Source organism: Thamnophis sirtalis, unplaced genomic scaffold, assembly GCF_051295495.1.
Source record: "Thamnophis sirtalis isolate CommonGarterSnake01/CBP01778 unplaced genomic scaffold, rThaSir2_p1.2 scaffold_4, whole genome shotgun sequence".
NCBI classification, from domain to species: Eukaryota; Metazoa; Chordata; class Lepidosauria; order Squamata; family Natricidae; genus Thamnophis; species Thamnophis sirtalis.
In genome coordinates, this window is record NW_028261384.1 from 39689297 (window position 1) to 39710224 (window position 20928).

Consider the following 20928-nt stretch of genomic DNA (forward strand, 5'->3'; position numbering starts at 1 on the left):
TTATTTAGTTCTAAAATAACAAATGAAGTTACTGAACTTAAAAAAACTGCTTAGTAGGTAATATGTTATTGCCATAAATCAATATATTTGTTTTCCCTTGTTTTAATATAGCTTAAATTATCTAAAGTCCAGTTGACTGCTGTATAGTCTTGCATAGGTAAAATGAGACCCAAATTATAACCCATAGCTTACTTTTAGGAAATATTTGGCTCATAATTCTGAATGGTCCCTTTGGCTGAATAATGACCAAGATTCCACTGAAATGAAGAAGTCAAGTAATGCTGCTTAATACATTTGGCACCAGACAGTCCAGCTCATGAGGTTTGAAAATAGTCCAGTTTTTGCTTTACTTCACTAAACATTCAGCTTGCTCATTAAAAGCAGTGAACAGTTTTCAGAATGTTAGCAAATCAGAAAAGCCAGATTTGAATTCCTATTAATCTTCTGTAGTCTTAAGACTGCAATTGCATGAAGCTGTTAATGGATCTGTAAAGGCAAGACAATGTCTAGAAATAAGAATCAGCCACCCCATGTACACATCATTAGTTTTTTAATCTACTAGTCCTTCCCTGCAAATCTCACTTTTTTCAGTTAATTTATTCTAGAACTACAAATGTAGAAGCTTTATTTTATAAATTTAAACTCAACCACTTAACAAACAGAGGCTCATCCTAATACATGGATTAAACAAAAGCTCTAATTCTTCTCTCCAAATATATCCTCTTAAGTGGTGTTATGAAACAATACAAATTACAATGCCTTTTCCCAAAATGTTCAATTCCATTCCTAAAGGTGTGGTTTGTTTGTGCGCATAGAAAGCTTATTTACAATAGTTGAGACTTCTCCAACTGCAAATGCTATTTTTGTGTGTGGATAAAAATAAAGCTTATAACATATTTTTACAACAACTCCTACTGCCAAACCAAACAGTTACTCTTCAGTTAACAAACATACTGCTTCTTCAGCTAAGTTGCTATAAGAAAAACATCCTGAAAATTCCTAAATAATTTGTCTATGCTGTTTTTAATTTTTCAACTACTTAAGAAAATAATGTGATGACTTCTATCAAATAATTCTAGAGCACATTGAATAACCAGTATAGTAAGTTCAGAATGTAAATTGTTCTCTTTATATTATACCTGTACAGGGTTTTCAATTTTATGAGAAAAGCCAAATCTATTGGAAAAACTCTCTACTTCATTGCAAGCAAACAAAAAGCATTCATTATCACTTAAAACTGATTTTGTCTGCAACAATAGTCAATCTTCTATGAAGGATCTTGTGTAGAAAAGATTCTTGAATAAATGTGATCTAAGGCAGTACAACAAAGAAAATAATTCAGATGTTTTCAAAAGGGAGACCTAATTTTTAACACAGCCTCTCTTGTCTATCAGTATAGTCCTGGGATCCTATAAAAGTCTGTTTTGTATAAAGCTGCATATAAATAATTTTCACAGTGAAATGCATTCCTTTACGCACAGTAGAATACATTCTATTTACTGCATTATTTAGGCAATTTCTTGAGAATACTTAACAGAAGAATAAAGAAGACATTCTGAAGACAGGAACAAATTGCAAACATGATTTCAAGAATGTAAGCCTAGTTTTGATATCTCAACGTGAAAACTGAGGCACAAGAATTATTACACCAAAACTTTCACTTTTAAGTCACATGTTCAAATTACATTCAAATACATTGCAACAAATATGTGATTGTTTCACATATTTGTCACAGAGGTTTTAAATCTTTCTCTTCAGAAGACCTTTTTAAAAAAAATCATAATTACCATGATGCATCCAGAATGAAAATGCAGATTAAAACAGTTATGCAAGTGTCATACAAGTTGCTAGAAAGTGTTACTCGTGAAATCAGAATTTAGTTTTCTGTGCTGCATTAGGCTGTGACTTTGACAGAATAACTCGTCCTTATAGCAACTTGAATGAAAGTCTGCTGTCAATGTGAAACCCCCAAATTTTCACCTTTTCTCTTTCGTAATTGCCCCTAGACGAAAGAATGCTAACAAAAAAATTTCTCAGACTTTGAGAATCATCCATTTCATTTCTAATGAAAGTTCTCTTACGGTAGAAGCCTCCTCAGCTTTTAAACTTGCAAGGAAAAAACAACAATATGTCTGTTTCTCAAAGTATAATTCCTCTATAGTCAGATTCATGAATTTAGCTTAATATGTTGTATGAACTTTTTTTTCATTTTGTTTGTAAATTATATTTATGACTGATAAACAAGTTCAGATTTAATAGCTATAAATTATACCACTTTGAATGTTAATAATGGCAGTGCCGTAGCACTTTTACTTTCATTTTTTAAAAAGTAATTGTGAGGTTCCACTGTAATTTTCCAAGTTGCAAGCAACAGCCCCACATTATGATAGTTTGCCTTGTTACCAATTTAGTGCTTATTAGTGCTGCAATAAACTTGCACCAGTCTGAAGATAAGAATAATTAGTAATAGCACAGTGAAGAGAACACAGAAGTAAAACTATATTCATTGAAATAAAGCTATAGGCAAGACACTGTTGTGACATTTCTTGCCTCTAATACTATTACCATACTAAGGAAAAGACCAAAAAAATTGAAGTGGTTCTAAAGTTTAAAAAGAATTACCCATAAGAAGTATTAAAGGCAGAGTGATCTAAATTCTAATCCAGCATGAAAGCACATCATACATTACCATAATTAATGCTGTGATATTTTACTTTATTAGGCAGCACATTGTGGAATACTGTACAAGATGTTAAATCAAGTATTAACTGTGCTTGTTTTAAATTTTACATTTTGTTAAATTGTTTTAGGTATCTATATTTTAACAATTTGTCTTTCTTTAGATTTAGTCTTAAAGTGGATGCCAGCACATATCTTGGGGATGATTCATCAATACCTGCCCTATTACTTTTTTTTTTTGGCACCACAGTCAACATTTTAGGACAGCTTATGATTAGTGAGGTATATCCCCATGTGCCAAATTATGAACACCTTTCTCAAAACAGTGCTGCTAGACCTTATAAGGTCTTATTTCAATTTAACACTGAATTGGGACTGAAAGCTATTTTGAACAAAATAATTCAAGAAAAATGAGCTTTTTAATATGGCGAATCATTTCTTCATTTTGTAGCTAAGTAGATTTGGCATTTTTCTTCTTGTAAGGTTGTTGTGAAGATCGTTTCCTCTTGCTTTGCATGAGAGGCCAACGCGTACTGTGGCACCAATTACTGATAAAACTCAGTAATCATCAATTTCTTAGGAAAACATAATGCTTGGCACATAAATATTCACTGAACTGAAAGTGCTGGAATTATGTAAGTATGAATTCATATACGAGGTTCTATCCTGTGAGAAAGCTCAAATAACATCTGTTGGTTGTCAATGATATGCAAATGATGGACATAGGACTTCAGCTCCTCATGCTCTTTCGAGGGTATATCATTTCCTACAGTTTTAACAAGAGAAAAACAATAGATCAGTGAACCCTGCAGCATTTTTCTGAGGGTATATTTTGAAGTTTAATCAACAATTTATCTTAAGGGACTCCTGAACTTCACATTTTTTATTTGTAGAAAATAATGGAAATTTTCTAATGACTTCTAATTTCATAGTGGCCTACAAATACTCTTTTCATATGATTTCTACATTAACAAAGAATATAAAGTAGGCATGTTTATATGTGAAGGCTTGTCAAGCATGAACAAACTTTTCACCATGAACTAAGATAAAACTGCATCACAAAAAATCTATAAAGATTATATTGAAAAAGCAATTCTCCAGATCTTTTCATTATATGCTGATTCATGTACTAGATAAAACACTCATGATAATGGAAATGATTTGGTGCAAATTAAAAATATTAACAAAACTATTTATGTGAATATATAGGATTTTAATTTCTTGACATTTGTTTTATTCCATGATTTGCATGTATTCTGTGTATGTGTGTTTATGTGTAAAAAATATGGGAAGCCAAACGTCATGAATTTAATGCCCATCAGCCATATTGGAATTGGGAATATGGTGGTATTGGCTGCTAATGGATATTGTAAATTGAAGTTTAAATTCCAAAATGAATTATTAGCTTATAATATTAATGTGATAGAAATAATTATTAATACAAACAAGATAATCATATTATTTCTTTTTAAGTGTAATTTAAATAAAACCAAAAGTTTTTATAACTCATATATTAATCTTAAGAGTATAGCCACCAATAAAAAAAGTTTGTCTTTAGGGCTAAATAAATTTTGTATTCCTGCTCTAGTAAGTAATAACAAAAACACAGAGAAGGTAGGCTCTGATTCCCAAATGTTTAAGACAGATGTATGAAGGAGATGTGGGGAACCTCCCAAAATATCATTCACTTACCAAATTGGTTACGCCTACAATGCCTCAATGATCGGACTGTGTCAGCAATCATGTGCTGTGAAGATAAAATACATAGATTAATAAGCCAATAAACATTTAAACTGGGAATAACCAGTATGTAGGAGGCATCTGTTATAAAATGGAAATCTGGATTGTATTTGCTCCGGGAATCCCTATACTGATTATTTCAAACATTAACTCATGGTTGCAGATTTTATTACAGGAGCTATAAGATATCATTTCTGTTCTGCCTTTTGTGGGCATTTGTGGGGGAGAGGTAGCTGAACAGGCATCCAAACTTTGGTTTTTCCAAAAAATCCCCTAACTCCCATTCCTTTCAAAAGAAGAGTAGTAATTCATATTAGAATTAGAAAATATTTTAGCCAGCAAAAAGTAGGCAATATCGTATCAGAAATTGAAGAAACTATGAAATCTACCCAATATATCTAGGAAATGGAGTTAATAGTTTTTTTAACAAAAAAAGGATAAAATTTTAATTTAAAATTTAAATCAGTTTAAAAGAATGAGTCCTGCGCCATTTTTTTTCCTAGGTAGATCACAAAGATCTATACGTTATCAAACAGAAAAAAAGTATACATGTATGATCAGATGTCAGGCTGATCTCAACTGATATATCTCTATTAATATTCACTGATTTATTCCTGGAGGAAAAAAAAATGTATTTTTCTACAATTATTATTCAATCACAGTTAATCAATGTGGCCAAATAATTTAATTTATAGAGCAATGAACAGATAGGACTACAAATTAGCCATATAGAAGCATATAGAATAAAAAGACAAAATGCCTAACTTCCTAAAAATAATATTTTCCTACATTAATGTAAACTAACAAAACCATAATTATTGGTTCTCTGTTAATTATGCAGATGTTTTCATTTCTTCAAATGTCTGCCTTCTATTTATATATAATCATCTAATAATCCTTGTTATAAACATTTACTCCAACCAATAAAAATATGAATATTTCTGCAAGAGAACAAACCCATGCAAAACAGAGAACTAAAAATAATAGCAATGTCCAGGTATTTTATTTTGTGTATTAAAGGAAGTATATAATTAGGAATAACACATAGTGATCAATTAACAATGTGTGAAATTTATTATCTAAGCTTGAATATCAAGTTAATTATTTTATAGGGGAACACTCAGTGGATTCCCCCTGAGCTGAAGCAAAGGGAATTAAATTCAATTTTAATTTGAAGAAATAAGAGTAAGAAGAAAGGAGGATGAGCAATAATATAGAAAAGGTAGTTTGTATTTTTATTGTTGAACTTAGTGGGGAATGATACATACCAGCTTTTCAAAATTTACAAGGTTATCCAGAAATGTTTTATTTCCTTCATGTATAAATGTTACATCTAAAAAAAGACAGATATATTTTTCAACTTAACTTTCCATGTCTACACAGTAACAATAATAAAATCCAATGGTAATTGTTACATTCTCATGCATAAGTAAGCATTCAGAAAATTTACCTGTGATAAAAAAAATTAAAATATCCCAAACTGTTCAATTTTTGGACTTCTAAGTGAAATATTTGAAATCATCAAATATGCATAAGGTAGTTTTCTGAGAACATAACCTAATGTGCATCAGACTCTAGTTCTTGATGGTTACTCTTTTACTGTAATCTAGTGATTAGCATCATCAAATTTTGCATTCCCCATTGTCAGTAGAATCAACACAACCACACCATAATATCTAATAAATACTGATATTTATTCCTCTTTTAAACTACCGCTCAGTCCTATTCAAACAGGTGTACTTTGGACATAATTTTCATTCGTAAAAGCTCAGCACAATTAAGTTAGGGAGGTGACTATTTGCTTGCTATCTCAAAGAAACATTTTCTTCACTAATCCTTTAATCTAAAGATCCCAATGCCCATCTCTCAAATGGAACGATCCATTTAACCATCCATTTAATTATTTATTATGATGACTTCCTCTTAATAGCTTTCCTCCTCTCAAATGCTATCCCTCTGTCCCCTTTTCCACAATGACTGGCATTTTTCTCTCCTGGAATTTATATTGTATTATGATATCCTAATACATATGATATATATCTTTTCATCAGCTGTTGTGTTATTGTCAATGTTAATAATGAAAGCTTTAACAGCTGTTAAAAATTGTTCAAATCAAGATACAACTAAAAGCTTTGAAAAGACTTAGAAGTTGAAATAAGGAATCTGCATTGCTTACTACATTACAAGTAGAAACAAATTCTGTGGAGCAGAAAACTGCCTCTGAGCTATAGTATAAGAGCAGGATAAATAAACTAGAGTTAAAAAGCAATTAATTGTGATTTTATTATAGAAATTTGATTAATTTAAATGCTGTACTACAGAACTAATAATCTAAAAAGGTAGCTCAATTTTCCTTTTAATATTATTTGTAAAAATATTAGGAAAACGGGAATACATTTTACTATAAATCAATAAAGCTGATTGAGTAGCTGTGTAAGATTCAAAAGGGGATCCTCCCAGTTATTCAAGAAGACCAAATCTGAAATTGAATCTGACTCAAAATGAACACATATATATCATAGATACAGCCTAAAGATGTACACATTTACTTAGAAATACAGCTCAATATATTTTGCCAGCTTCACTGGCTAGTAAAGAGGTTTGCAGCCATGAGCTGTTTGGAACCAAGCCGCTTGCTGGCTGATTGCATGGAATCATACTGCCCCCCCTCCCCTGTCTGAAATAATGGGAATAGTAGATCTTACCCTGTGTAGGCTGTAGATTGCAGCCTACGCAGGTATGTCTTAAAAGTTACTTTACTTTTCAATGCCTGAATTATAATCCTAAATATCACTGAAATTTATTAAAACCGATTACACTTGACTGAAACGAGGCCTCTAAGTTTAGGACTGCAAATATGCTTAAATTTACCTTTAAGGAGTAAAGGCATGAAAGGGATCTTTGGGGACTTCATTTTCTTGAATGCATCCCTATAGGCTTTGTGGTTCAGAGAGGGATCCTGTTAAAATGATTTGACTCTATTAGGAACAGCAGTTTAAATTGGTATAAGCTTCAATATATGCAGATACAAATGTATTTACTTCTTGAAAAATAAGGCAGAAACAGTTTCTTAAAGAGAACTGGATGAAGTAATATATATTCTTATCTAAAACATATCACATTTGTGTAAAGCTAGATGTTAAGTGCAACACATCCAAACTTAGATAATAATAGCACTTAGATAATATTCTTCCATTTAGCAACAATAATACATAGATAGGGAAAATAATGACAATTTTACATAAAGTCAACTTACTGTCAAACTTTCAAGTTCAGCAAAGAGCTTCTTAAACTTTCCAGGCATTCTCTGCAATAAAATACGACATATTAAAAGACTAGAACCAGAATTAAACATTAGATTCTATCAGTAACTCATTTGTAGTATGTTAAACACAGAAACTTTCTCTGGTAATATCTTTCTTAGATTTTTTAAAACAAATGTTTATGTTTGAGAGTGACATAAAAATGTGTTCCAACCCACATGTATTATTTAATGCTGTTTATAAACACCTGGATATGCATTTATTTAGTAATATCTTTAAGATTTATGTAAGAGGAGGGGGAGGGGGAAGTCATCATCAACCACATTATCACTTTTCTTGAAGAAAGAATGCTATGATCATTGATTTTATCACAGTAGCCTTCCTGGAATATTGAAGGGAAAAAATCACTGATGTTATATTTATATGATAAGATCAAATGCAATTTTTCTCAACCAAAATATAAAATAAAAATGAAGATATAAATACAAGAAAACTGAAATATGCAGCAGAAATATTATGTTAGAAAACACTTGGAACTCCAGTAATCATTATGTAAGAAAATTGTCCTCTGCATCAAACTGAGTTCAATTAAGCTTTTGAACTTATACTGGTTATACCAAATTTCGTCGTAGTAACAGTGTACAAAATTAACTAGCAATATCTCTATCTATATTAATATCTATATCTCTATCTATCATACACACACAAAAACATACATGAAAACAAATATATCTATATCTACCTACCTACCTACCTACCTACCTACCTACCTACCTACCTACCTACCTACCTACCTACCTACTTATCTATATATCTATCAATAAAGGTAAAGGTTCCCCTCACACATATGTGCTAGTCATTCCCAACTCTAGGGGGCAGTGCTCATCTCCGTTTCAAAGTCAAAGAGCCAGCATTGTCCGAAGACATCTCCATGGTCATGTGGCCAGCATGACTAAATGCTGAAGGTGCATGGAATGCTGTTACCTTCCCACCATGGTGGTCTCTATTTTTCTACTTGCATTTTTACATGCTTTTGAACTGCTAGGTTGCAGAAGCTGGGACAAGTACATAATGGGAGTTCCCTCCACTACGCACCGAACTGCTGAAAGGTTTTGTCGTATAACTTCCCAGGAATTAACATTTGTTAAATGGATAGAATTTTCCATGGTAGTTCCATGTCATGCAACTCATACTAAAAGAAAAACAACTTAAAGCCATTATCAGCTTCTTAAACAGTTTATAAATTTTGTTTTGGATTTATTTTCCTAAAATGGTATTTCTTAAATCTGTTCTTTCTATATCAATATCAATGATGAGAAAGTCAAGAATACATGGTTGCACTAAAGTGCAACTTTTTCTTATATACCAAATTGCTGAAAAATATGATTAAAAATAATTATCTAGGGGAAAAAATAAAGCAATAAAATTCTCATATTACCTCCCATGTCTGAGAAAGCCGGCTGATAGATGCAGTGTTGAGCCCCATGACAATGGCAAAAAATGAATTCAGATTTCGCTGGGCTTTGCAGCTATGAAATAATATCAGAAAAGTAATTTACTTGTGGTATTCAAAGTCACTTAACACTGTTGTTTAAAATAAAGTGCTGAATTTATATATATATTTTCAGATAAAATGTACGCAAAGTTATTATTTTCTAAACTTTGTAAACCTGAGGGATTTTTAAAAAAGAAAATACTGCTCTATTCTTTAAAAATCACCCCCTAATTTTGATAATTCCAAACTATACAAATTCAAAATTCAAATTTATGGGGATTTGCAAAAGAAAGAACAGTTTTTTCTCCTGACTGCCAGTTGTAAATCTGCAATTTCTTCTTAGAGGTATACATAATTACACAGAAACACACACATCCCACACGCACAGATCCTGGCAAATTATTATTCCTTACTGCACAAATGTCCCAGCAAGCCTGGGGTTGAGTTTCCCCCCCCCCCCGCTACTCGAATTTGCTGTGCTTGCTGTGCTTTTTTAAAGTTGTATCACTGTCCTGTTTGTCTTACTTTCTGTATTTGTTTTTCCCCTTCCCCTGGTTTTTGTTCAGCCGCCCTGAGTTCCTTCGGGGAATAGGGCGGCTTACAAATCGAATAAATACCAATACCAATACCAAATTGGATTTATCTAAATTAAATCTTTATCCAATCTTGCCTGCACAAAGCTTTCCAATGTTAAGGATATTCCTGTGTTTTACAGTCTTTAATATACAGTATTTTATAGCTTCATGTTGAAAAATTAATTAATGTGCAACCAATATATTCTAGTGGATTATTAGATATTATTGATTAAAATCACATGATCAGACAAGTACTTTTCTGATAGAGGTAGTCCTCGACCTACAACCACAACTGAGCCCAATCACACTTGGCCAACAAAGAATTTTATGCTGTGATGTGCTGTGCAGTGCTGTGCTCTGCTATGCTATTTCCACAATGAAGGATGGTGGTAGCAGCATTATGCTTTGATGCTGCTTTTCTTCAGCTGGAACTAGGGCTTTAGTCAAGATGGAGGGAATTAAGCCCTGAAGATGAAGAGGACATTTTCCTTTCAATATGATAATAACCCAGTAACCCATATAAAAGAATGGCTTCACCAGAAGAAGATCAAAGTTTGGAAAGGGGCTAGCCAGAGCCCAGACCGGAATCCAATTGAAAATCTGTGAGGTGACCTATAAGAGCTGTGCGCAGGAGATTCTCTCACAATCTGACAGATCTGGAAAACTTTTGTAAGGAAGAGTAGGTAAAAATTCCTAAGGAAAGGCATGCCATGCTGATAGGCTCCTACCCCAAAAGACTGGATTTGTCATAAAAACAAAAGGTGCTTCAATAAAGTATTAATTTAAGGATATGCACACTTACGCAACCACAATATTGTAAGATTTTTTTGTTACTTTTCCTCCCAAGAGATTTTGATTTGTTTTTAAATTGAATTGTGTAATTTATATTAGACGTGGAAAAAATTCTGAAGTGGTTTATTTTGATCTGATTTTTTTATATTATAAAAACCTGGCATTTTAACAGGGGGTATAGAGATTTTTTTTTATATCCACTGTATATAACTGAAATATGTCATGGAGAAATTAAATTAAATTAATATACTTTTAATAATAGCTGGTAGTTCAGTAGGACTTTCCTTAGCATCACTATGTATACAAAAATAGAGTTCCAAACAGAGAAGCAATTGGGGAAATAAATCATGTATATGTAGGCAAATGAAACTACAGTGAAGCTTGAAGGAATTATCACTATACAGCAAATTTTGGATATAGCACATAATTATTTAATCAAGCATTGCATGTTTTAATGGACAAAGTCAAACATGTAGAATATTTTCTTTCATTACCCCTTGTTAAGTGAATTCAACAGGAACCAGCTATCAATATTCATTTAATTTTTAACTTACTGAGCAGCAATTTTAATGAACTTTTTCACTAGTTGTACACGTTTACAAAGCTGGTTGCAGAGTAGTATTTCTGTGGCAACCCAAAGTTGAACTTCATTGCATCTTTGAAGCAGAAGACTAAGATTCACGGTGTTTTTCCCATTGCCTTGTCGGCTGAAGGTGAAATATATCAGTTCTTGCTGGAAGACAGTTTAAAAGAATGTAAAATGCAAATTAGAATTTAATAATCTGAAAAATGTAATTATTGTTGCTTGGTCAGATAACCCATATTACTTACTAACTTGAACAAATCTATAGTGATTCAGTAAAGTATTTTTGCAATTACTCTTTTAATTAAAACTATAAAAAATGTAATAAATGTAATAACCAGATTGTTTGTTACTTAATACTATTAATCATTGCCAGTTTCAGTTTGAAAAGCTTTTGAGAACGGGATTAAATTTATTTTTCTTTTTTTGTAAAAGACGTAACAGAAGGGTTCCCAATTCTTGGGCCGTGCCCCCCAGAAGCCATTCAGGACCGGGCTGTGGAAATGGTGAGAAAGCCTGCGCACATCCCCACTCACACAAGCAGCGGGTGAGTGTGTGCTCGCCATTTGCACGAGCAGCAGGTGCATGTGCCGTACAAATGGAATTTTGTGCACGTGCACACTTCTACATTACACAGACAGAACCATGCCATTGTCCTCCATCACCACCCCCGCAGCCAGTCCACAAAGCTGAAAACGTTAGTGAACTCTGAAGTAAAAGCTGCATTTGGCAATAAGCCTGTGGAATGACCCAAAATAATGACAAAGAAATAATTACATTAGAAAACATGTTGTGATTCATCAAAGCTAAACAAAACAAGTGTATACAATAGTTAGCATGCAGATTCATTATCTTACTTCATGAACCAAATTGAAAAGATTCCAGTCAAAAACTGTCAATTCTAAAGCAAGGTCCCAGGTGTTAATCCCCAGAATTTTCACCGATCGTTGTTGGATTTCTTCATTTTCAGTAAAAGGGATCTAAATCAAGAGATATATTAAAAAAGAAGCATATACAATTCAAAATTAGTTGCAAAGAAATGTTTTAAATATTTTTGCATTGAAATCATTATGGTCTCTAATTAATTTTAATATTAAGAGCGGTAGATAAATATCTATATTTGCCACTATATAAATATAAACAAAAAATAGTAATCAATAGGATAAATGAGAACCATTTTGAAGCAAACATCTCAAATTTGTCATACCAATAAAATTTTACTACAAGTAAATTATAAATTGTTTTTCTAAGACCTAAACAAGCTGTATTAATAGTATTCTGTTTTCTATTACTATATAATTAATCATGTGCCTTGGTTCTGCATCGGAAATATATCCCACTAAATTCAGTTGAATGTAATTCACAGTAAATCTGTAACAACATTAAAATGCCAAGGATGACTCAGAATCTCCATTAATATTTCCTTCAATACAGTTACAATAACATTTTTTGCAATGTGGAATTCCAGAATGATATAGGGCAACTAGTTAATCTGAATTATCATATACCACTATATAAGGGGAGTCAAACTTGATTTTATTGAGAGCCACATCAGGGTTGTGTTTGACCTTGGGGGCAGGATGGGAGTGACTATGGTGGGCGTGGTCACCTTGATGTCGGGGGCTCCTGTGATGGTCTGAGCACTTTGCCAGAAAAAATTGGCTCCTGAGCTATGTTTTCAGCTGCAACAGCCTCCTGCAACCTTCTGCCAGTGAAAACGGAGCTCGGGAGGGCTGTCCATTTTCACTGGCAGAAGCACTGCGGGCCAGTCTTTCACTGTTTCCAGGGCAGCCCTACAGGCCAGATCTAAGCACCTCATGGGTCAGATCCAGCCCTTAGGCCCTGAGTTTGACACATCTGCATTATATCATAGGCTTTAAAGCAAACTTTTCAGTAATATTAAAAAAATACATTTCTTCATATAAACTATCATTTTATATTAATAAAGATTTGATAAATTCATCTTAAACCTTCATATATTTTCTTAATTGGTAACAGATTTTCTTGATTATAAATACTTCAGGAAAATAGAGAGTCTGAATTTGTGCAAATATTTTTCTAGAAATGATATAATAAGGGAGAAAGGCACCCTTGGTTCTTCCTCTGGGATCTTTAGGTTCTGTGATAATCCATCTCTATAGCTGAATAGTGAGAGGCAAAGGAGGTATTCTTGCTTCCACTTTAGTCCCTGTCCTTTACATACATCAATTTCTACATAGACCTTTCGGAAATCCTCAACTTATCTGGCTAAATATAGTGGCAAAACAACAAGTAAAAGACCTTTGGGATTCAATAGCTCAGCCAAGTAGAAATGAATGATAGAGGCCAACTAGTTAATTCCAGGATTGAAATAAAATCAACTTTATTAAGGTTACCAAAAGGTAACACACACAATACACATTTTAAAAAGATAATATATAGAAGAATCCTAATGCAATTCAAATTATAGCTAAATAACTTTCAACCATGCCTGGGGTCAGCAGCTTCCCACTTCCTACATAAAACCTGACAGAACTCCGTTTCTTCCTTAACTGGAGATTCCTGGCAGTGATTCACTATGAACCCCTAAGACTAATTGGAAGTTTAAAGCACCAGCTGTTCCCCACCACATATGCATGTCACATATGAATAGAATAAGATATCTCGTTATCTAAAACATTGTCTATCCAAATCCAAACATTTTCACTGTTTAACTGTTGAAACCTCCAGCTCTCCAAAATGAATTCCCCACGTGACTTAGTTTATGATAAAATTTAAGTCCATATACCCTGAGGGGTCATATGGTGGGGAGAAACAGTCTAGTTAATGATTTACCTAGCCTCTGTTCATACTGAGTTTATAGGAGAGTAATGCAGTTAATACAGTTTCAAATTTCAAGCTACCTAAAAAAAGAACCACAAAGACTTACCAAAGTATCTGTAAGATCCCTTCGAAATACAAACATACGAGCAGATAACTCAAGAGATTTGGAGATTGCTAGATCATATGGTCGTAGTTCATGTTTTTCTTTAAGAGTAGTGAAAAGAATCATATAAGAAATCTTGATTAACTGTATCACATTTATAGCTACAGCCTTTTTCTGAATACATAATAGCAGTACCACGTAGATCTATTTACTGCTTTAGATGCCTTATAGCCCTCTCTAAGTGGTTTATAGAGTCAGCACATTCAACTATCTGTCAGAGTCAGTATATTCAACCATTTGGGCCTCATTTTACCCACCTTGGAAGGATGGAAGGCTAAATCAACCTTGAGGCTGTTGAGATTTGAACTGCCAAATTGCAGGTAGCCAGCAGTCAGCAGAATTAGCTCACTGTGCCACCAGAATTCATAATACTGGTCCCATAATATTGGGACCAGGATGATTCATAAATCAAGACTGAGTATTTCTGCGCTATATAATTTATTTCAAAAAGCAAATAATTCAACCTTTTTTTAAAAAAAATGGAGCACATAATTTATTTGTACACATTGATATCTGAAGTCTAAATTAAGAATTTAATTTTTTTTAAAAAAATATTGCTTACAATACAGGTAGTCCTCAATTTACAAAAGTTCATTTAGTGGACCATTCAAAGTTGCATCAGCACTGAAAATGTGACTTATGGCAGTTTTTCACACATACAACCAGTGTTGGGTTCCAACCGGTTCAGACCAGTTCAGCTGAACTGGTAGTGATTTGACAGCCTGGGTCACTGGAACAGCAGTGACCCAGGCCTGCCATGCCCCTGAATCGGTTCTCCCAGTGGTGCCATAAGTACCACCATCTTGCATTTTTATAGTACTGTGCATGCACGCACAGCACGCATCAAGCATGTGCGACCACGAACAATCCGGCAGTAATGGCTGCTGGAACTCACCCTTGCATATAATTGTTGCAGCATCCCCCTGGTCACATGATCAAAATTGAGATGCTTGGCAACTGAATCATGTTTCTGATAGTTGCAGTGTCCTGGGATCATGTGATCACCTTTTGCGACCTTTTGACAAGCCAAGTCAATGGGCAAGCCAGATTCATTTGACAACTGTGTCACTAACAAGAACTGCAGTGATTCAACTGTGACAAGAAAGGTTCATAAAAATGAAGCAAAACAAAAGTCTCACCTAGCAACAGAAACATTGGGCTCAATCATGGTCATAAATCAAGGACTATCTTTATTTAGAAAACATTCATTTTCTAAAAACAATATTTCCCACAAATATCTAAATATGACTTGATTTCTTAAAAATAGAAACCATTTTCCAGAATGCATTTTTGTTATACTGGCAGCTTTAAATTGCAAACCTTACAGTTTGCAAATCTTACAGTCTACAATTATCTGTAAATGCAAACCTTACAACATGTTTCTGAAGAAGTGAAATCCTTTTCGATATAGAAATGAAGCGAAATGTATTATACAGCAGAACTGAATTATTAGCAGTTGTCATGGAAACTACTTTTTGCTGAACAGCTCTTTATTGTAACTTTGGCCATCCAGCTGTGGGACCAACTGGAGGAGACCTACATCTGCACTAGAAAATAATTTACAGATAAGATACCAAATATAGTATTAAAATATTAACAGCTGAAAAGCATTTACCATCAGAGAATGAAAGAGCCACTAGAGCCAGATCTTCCTGAGAATGTTGGAGCTTCTCTGCTACAATTTTCAAAATCTCTTGAACTGAACTGGATAATTTAGTTTTTACACTGATGTAAGAATGTTGTGTTATATACACATGGCAAAAAACTGCAAAGAGAAAGGAAAATCATTCCATTAACAAAAGAAAATTCTTATTGAAAGCTGTAAAAACTTAAATTATTGCACTGTTTTAGATGGCTTGCCAGTCACTCTTTGATAAAAGAAATTACAGTTATTCTAAAATTTGGATTTCGAAAAGTGAATCTGCTTAAAGATCAGAGTACAGTAGTTGTGATTTCTGTAAAATAAATGATGACCTGGTGTAATATGTCATAATGTGATATGACATCATGTGTGGTTGTTCATTTGTGATTGTATTTACCTACTTTTAACAACTGGTATGAACCAGATGATTTTTATTATCTCCTGATATGTAAAACTATAGAACTCAAAAACAGTGTACTTCCCCCCCCCCCAAAATGAGTGTATTATAAAAGGAATTATTACTTCACCCATATTTTGTAAATGTTGTCAAAGATAGGTCTTACCTTGTTACATTTAATTTAGATTTGGAACCAGAGATGGGTTCCTACAAGTTCAGCCAAGTAAGTAGTAACAACCTGCTGTGCCCCCGAACCGGTTCTATCTGCAGTGCATGTGCAGAAGCATTTTTTAACTATTGTGCATGCATGTGTAGCACGCCCCTGAAGCACATCTCTGAGCAAACCGGCAGTAGAAGAAGCTGAAACCCACCCCTATTTAGAACCATTGGCCTACTGGTTTAAAAAGTTATAATATGCAAGAGAATGTTGAGTCTTATTAATAATGGTCAAGGCATGAATAATTATGTAGGAATATTCCTAATAAAACATATTGTTGCCAATTTAAATATTTCAGTCTTGTACACAAATTAATAATGATATTAACAGTGAAAATTCCTATGGTTTTAAAATGAAACATTCTTAAAATGAATACAACTTTAGCACATACACAATCACAAACATAAAGAGAGATCTTATCCCTCATATGTACTTAGTTTTATTGGATGGAACTATTTCCATTTATTATTCTACCTTGTATATAAGCATACTATCTGTACATGTAAAGGAGGAAGGTTAATTTATGTATTTTGAAGTTTTGCATTGGGCTTATATTTTAAGAATGTTTGTGTATACATGTGAGTATATGTGAACTACCAGTGGTTTTTTTTGCCAGAAATCATTTGAGCACAACTAAAAATTATTACTTGATTCGTCTTCCTTTAAGCAAAATTAACTTATTAAGGACTGAATACTCCTTCATGGATTACAACCTTGTTGGGGTGAAGGGGCTTGCATAGCTCAATGAAGCTAAGAGCTATACCCTGCCGGGGATACCCAAGACGGATAGATCATAGGAGAGAGCTCTGACAAAATGTGATCCACTGGAGAAGAAATGGCAACCCACTCCAGTATCTTTGCCATGAACAACAATGACCCAATGGAATACGCAACCCCATGGACAACAACAGTGTTGTCCATAGGGTCACGAGGGGTTGGACAGACGCTGTTAATATGATATTTCTTTCTTTGCAACTAATAACAACAAAAGACTGAATGATACATTGGGAAGGTTTTAGGATGAAGTTTAAGTTGGATACCAGATCATGAATAACATTTATATTATATATGGGATAATTGTAATTTGATAATTTTAAATAAATACACCTTTAAAAGTACTTGGGCAAAAACAGTATTAAATACTGTGAAGCTGTTATATTCATAATTCTTTCTTTGAAACAAGAGAAGTAATACAAGAATTTCGATTGTCTGAAACTGCAAAGTGGCAACACTTTGCATTAAAATACAAACAAACTAGCAGAGGCCAAATGGAGGCAACTGTAGGTCATTGGAAAACTCTCCAAGGACCTGTTGTAAGTCAAGTCAATTCATAAAGAGCTGGGGTAGACCAATCAAACAGGACTATCTTCCCGGGAAAACTACGAAACATTACAGTTGTTAATGTCCTCCACTTACAGACTATATAATTGTTCCAAAATGAAAATTATATCAACTGTGTAGCCTTCAATGTTGAGTTAAATTGGAAGGATGAGGGAAAAGTTGGAATAGGAATCAGTTTATTTTCTATCCAAATAGCAGACGCTGTTAATATGATATTTCTTTCTTTTTGTGTTTCATTCATTCTTACCTTCTTCTGTTTCATTCACAGATTCTCTGGTCTGAAGCCAGTTCTGCTTTAGGCTATATTGATGTAAAATGGCTTTATGCTATAAAAAGTTTAAAAAATGCAAAAAATTACTGGATGTTTTAAAAAAGGAAACAAAGAAAAAAGTCTATGCATAGTTTGTCTAAATAAACTAATCACATTCTGTTCATGAAAAACAGGAGATGTAAAGAAGAATACACAGAGAGAGAGGAGGGGAGAGAGAGAAAGACGAATAAATTTTATGAGAACATTCACAGAAACCTTATTTTCTGTTTCTGATACTTTTATTTTATTATTTATTCATTCATTCAATTTCCATAGCTGCCCATCTCAGTCCAATTTACTGCAGGCAGGCAGTGTCACAATAATTAAAAACATAAAAGAAAAAGGGTTACAAATTATATGTATAGGCAACAGAAAATTATCATAGCAATTACATAAAAATTAGCAATGCAATCAGATAATAAAGCCCCTAATACATTTGGAAACCTAGATTCAGGTGCATAGACAAATCCAAAGGAAGGATGTGTAAGGGAATGGGCTACTGCCAAGAAGGTATAACTCCTGTTTCCTACCAACCGACATTCCATGGCTAATGAGATCTGCAGCCAATCTATTAGACTGAATTGGATGGGTAGAAACTATTGAGAGAAGACATTTCCGTATGTACCCCACTCCGAAGCTATGTACCATTTGAAAAGTGACAAGCAGCACTTTAAATTGCACCTGGAAACACACCAGAAGCCAAAGCAGCTCCCATAGTAGTGATTTTACTTATGCTGCATACCTGGTACCATTAACTACTTGTGTAGCCTCAATTTGCACCAATTGAATATTCCAAATATTCATTAAGGGCAAGCCCACATAGGGAATGCTGCAGTAATCCAAATAAGAGGTAACTAGAAACAAAGCCCTCCCCTCCCAGTTCTGGAATGAGATTGAACTCATATTTTAAAACTATTCACAGTTACCCACTGTGTGTAGTGCATATACTGTATATAGTGTATACACACTGGAGAAGAGCCTAACGCTGGCATAGATTGAGGACAAAAGAAAAAGGGCACAACAAGAGGATGAAGTGGCTGGATAGAGTATCCAAAACAGTAGGCGTGAGCTTAAATGGACTCCAGAGGATGGTGGACAAGAAGGCCTGGAGAAACGTTGTCCTTAAGGTCATGATGGGTTGGAAACAACTTTGCAACTAACAACACAGCTAATCACACCCCTAGTCATTCCCCTCCCCCCATCTTGACTACTGCAAATGCGCTCTACATGGGGCTGACCTTAAAAATATTTCGAAGTTTCAAATGTTTAAAAATGAGGCCGTTTTGTGCTAGCCGAGATTTGCACATGTGTTATCATTCTTACAGGAACTGCGCTGACTACTGATTTGCTTTCGGGCCCAATTCAAGGTGCTGGCTGTCATCTTTAAACCCTTATATGGCTTGGGATCAGGTTGTTTGAAGGACTGTTTTTTTCTCAGTCATATTCACCCAATCTTTCAGAGTTCTCTCTTCTAAGGAGATCCATCTAGTGAAATCAAGAAGCCTTCTCCCTGATGGCTTCTGGCCCCTTGGAGAATATCGTCCCTGCAGAGATAAGACTGGCCTCCACTTTGACAATCTTTTACAAAGCCCTGAAGCCTATTAGAAGAATAGGCTTGGGGCCTCAAAGTGATAGGGAACTTTATTTACTTTTGTATGGAAGGTTTTACTTGGGGTTTTATCTTTGTAAGCTACCCAGAATTACTGGGAATGAGTTAGGCAGCCATATATATTTTCTACATAAATAAATATATTTTTTCTAAAAAGAACACACTTAAACATTAATTCTCTAAATTTGGGGATACATTACTTACACAGGTAAAGACATATATAGTATTTCCTTCTGTCGTTACTCCAAACATTTGCATTCAATAACTTTGTCCAGATTTTCTGTCAAATCCATTTAGATTAAACATTATCTACAGGAAATATGATGTGGCTTCCCCACAATGAATACCAACAAACTACACTTTAATTTTGCTAGAGACATCTTTTTTTTTACTTCTATGGTTGGAAACAGAGCCACATCATTAGCAGACAGATTTAACAACTTCAACAGAAAAGTGCAGCTTGCCTGTTTATTTTGGCTGTTTGTTTTCATTAATTAAAAAAATCTTAAGGTAAAGAAAAATGAAGTTATTAAATTAGAATTAAAATTATTTTAGTATCTTTTCATATTACCTTTCTGTGAGGTGAATATTCATCTACTGTGCTGAAAGAAAAATATGTACATTATTCATTTTTGTAATAAAAATGCTTTCGGTATTGGTATAGATTTCTATTAAAAAGTGGCACAGAATCTAATGGCCTGGAACTTCTCTATCTTTACACATTTAATTCAACACTTTTAACAATACACTACATTGACTCTAGCTGTATTACTATCATATATGACTAATAATATCACTTATTACTATATGTTGTTATTAGCAGTAATCTGTAACAGCAATTGTTGTGACAGTAATTGTTGGAAGAAGTAATATTTAAAGCCACCTAAAATAGCCCCATGGCAAGATAGATGGCAAATACATTTAACAAATAATAAATTCTATTTTTGAGTATCAGAAGAATATTCAAAATAATTGGGGGGGGGGAGTGGAGAGGAAAAGATCACTTGTTATACCCCAAAGGAAGCGCCTTTCAACCATGCATAGAACATAATTAATTCAACTTGTTTTTGAGAATCTCAGTTATGTTTACACAAAATTAATTGCCTACATAAAAACCAATCATTCCAGCCTTACTTTAGGGTGAATAGGATGCCTTTTTGTCCAGTATTGTCAACATTCAGTGGCAGGAGCTCTCTGAATTTCAGACAAAAGCTTTCCCAATCCTACACCGAAATGCCCTCCAATACTGTGCTATTTACCCAGTAAAATATATCAAAAATTATACATATACAGTATTATTTTCAGCCAGTCATTTTTAAT

General features: G+C 33.7%; 1 protein-coding gene across 2 annotated transcripts in view; it reads right to left on the reverse strand.

Annotated features, from left to right (window-relative positions):
* Nucleotides 1-2694: 2694 nt before the first annotated feature.
* Nucleotides 2695-20928, reverse strand: part of RAPGEF5 (Rap guanine nucleotide exchange factor 5) — a 115196-nt gene continuing 96962 nt past the window's right edge. For both annotated transcript variants that reach the window (XM_014055104.2, XM_087712778.1), the window contains 12 exons: nucleotides 20180-20210; nucleotides 17937-18015; nucleotides 15708-15857; nucleotides 14036-14133; nucleotides 11985-12107; nucleotides 11099-11277; nucleotides 9121-9211; nucleotides 7676-7726; nucleotides 7291-7378; nucleotides 5688-5752; nucleotides 4372-4426; nucleotides 2695-3445 (listed from right to left, as the gene is read on the reverse strand). In XM_014055104.2, the coding sequence (XP_013910579.2) occupies nucleotides 3327-3445; nucleotides 4372-4426; nucleotides 5688-5752; nucleotides 7291-7378; nucleotides 7676-7726; nucleotides 9121-9211; nucleotides 11099-11277; nucleotides 11985-12107; nucleotides 14036-14133; nucleotides 15708-15857; nucleotides 17937-18015; nucleotides 20180-20210 (1129 nt within the window). In that variant the 3' untranslated portion in view covers nucleotides 2695-3326. The remainder of the gene's footprint in view (nucleotides 3446-4371; nucleotides 4427-5687; nucleotides 5753-7290; nucleotides 7379-7675; nucleotides 7727-9120; nucleotides 9212-11098; nucleotides 11278-11984; nucleotides 12108-14035; nucleotides 14134-15707; nucleotides 15858-17936; nucleotides 18016-20179; nucleotides 20211-20928) is intronic.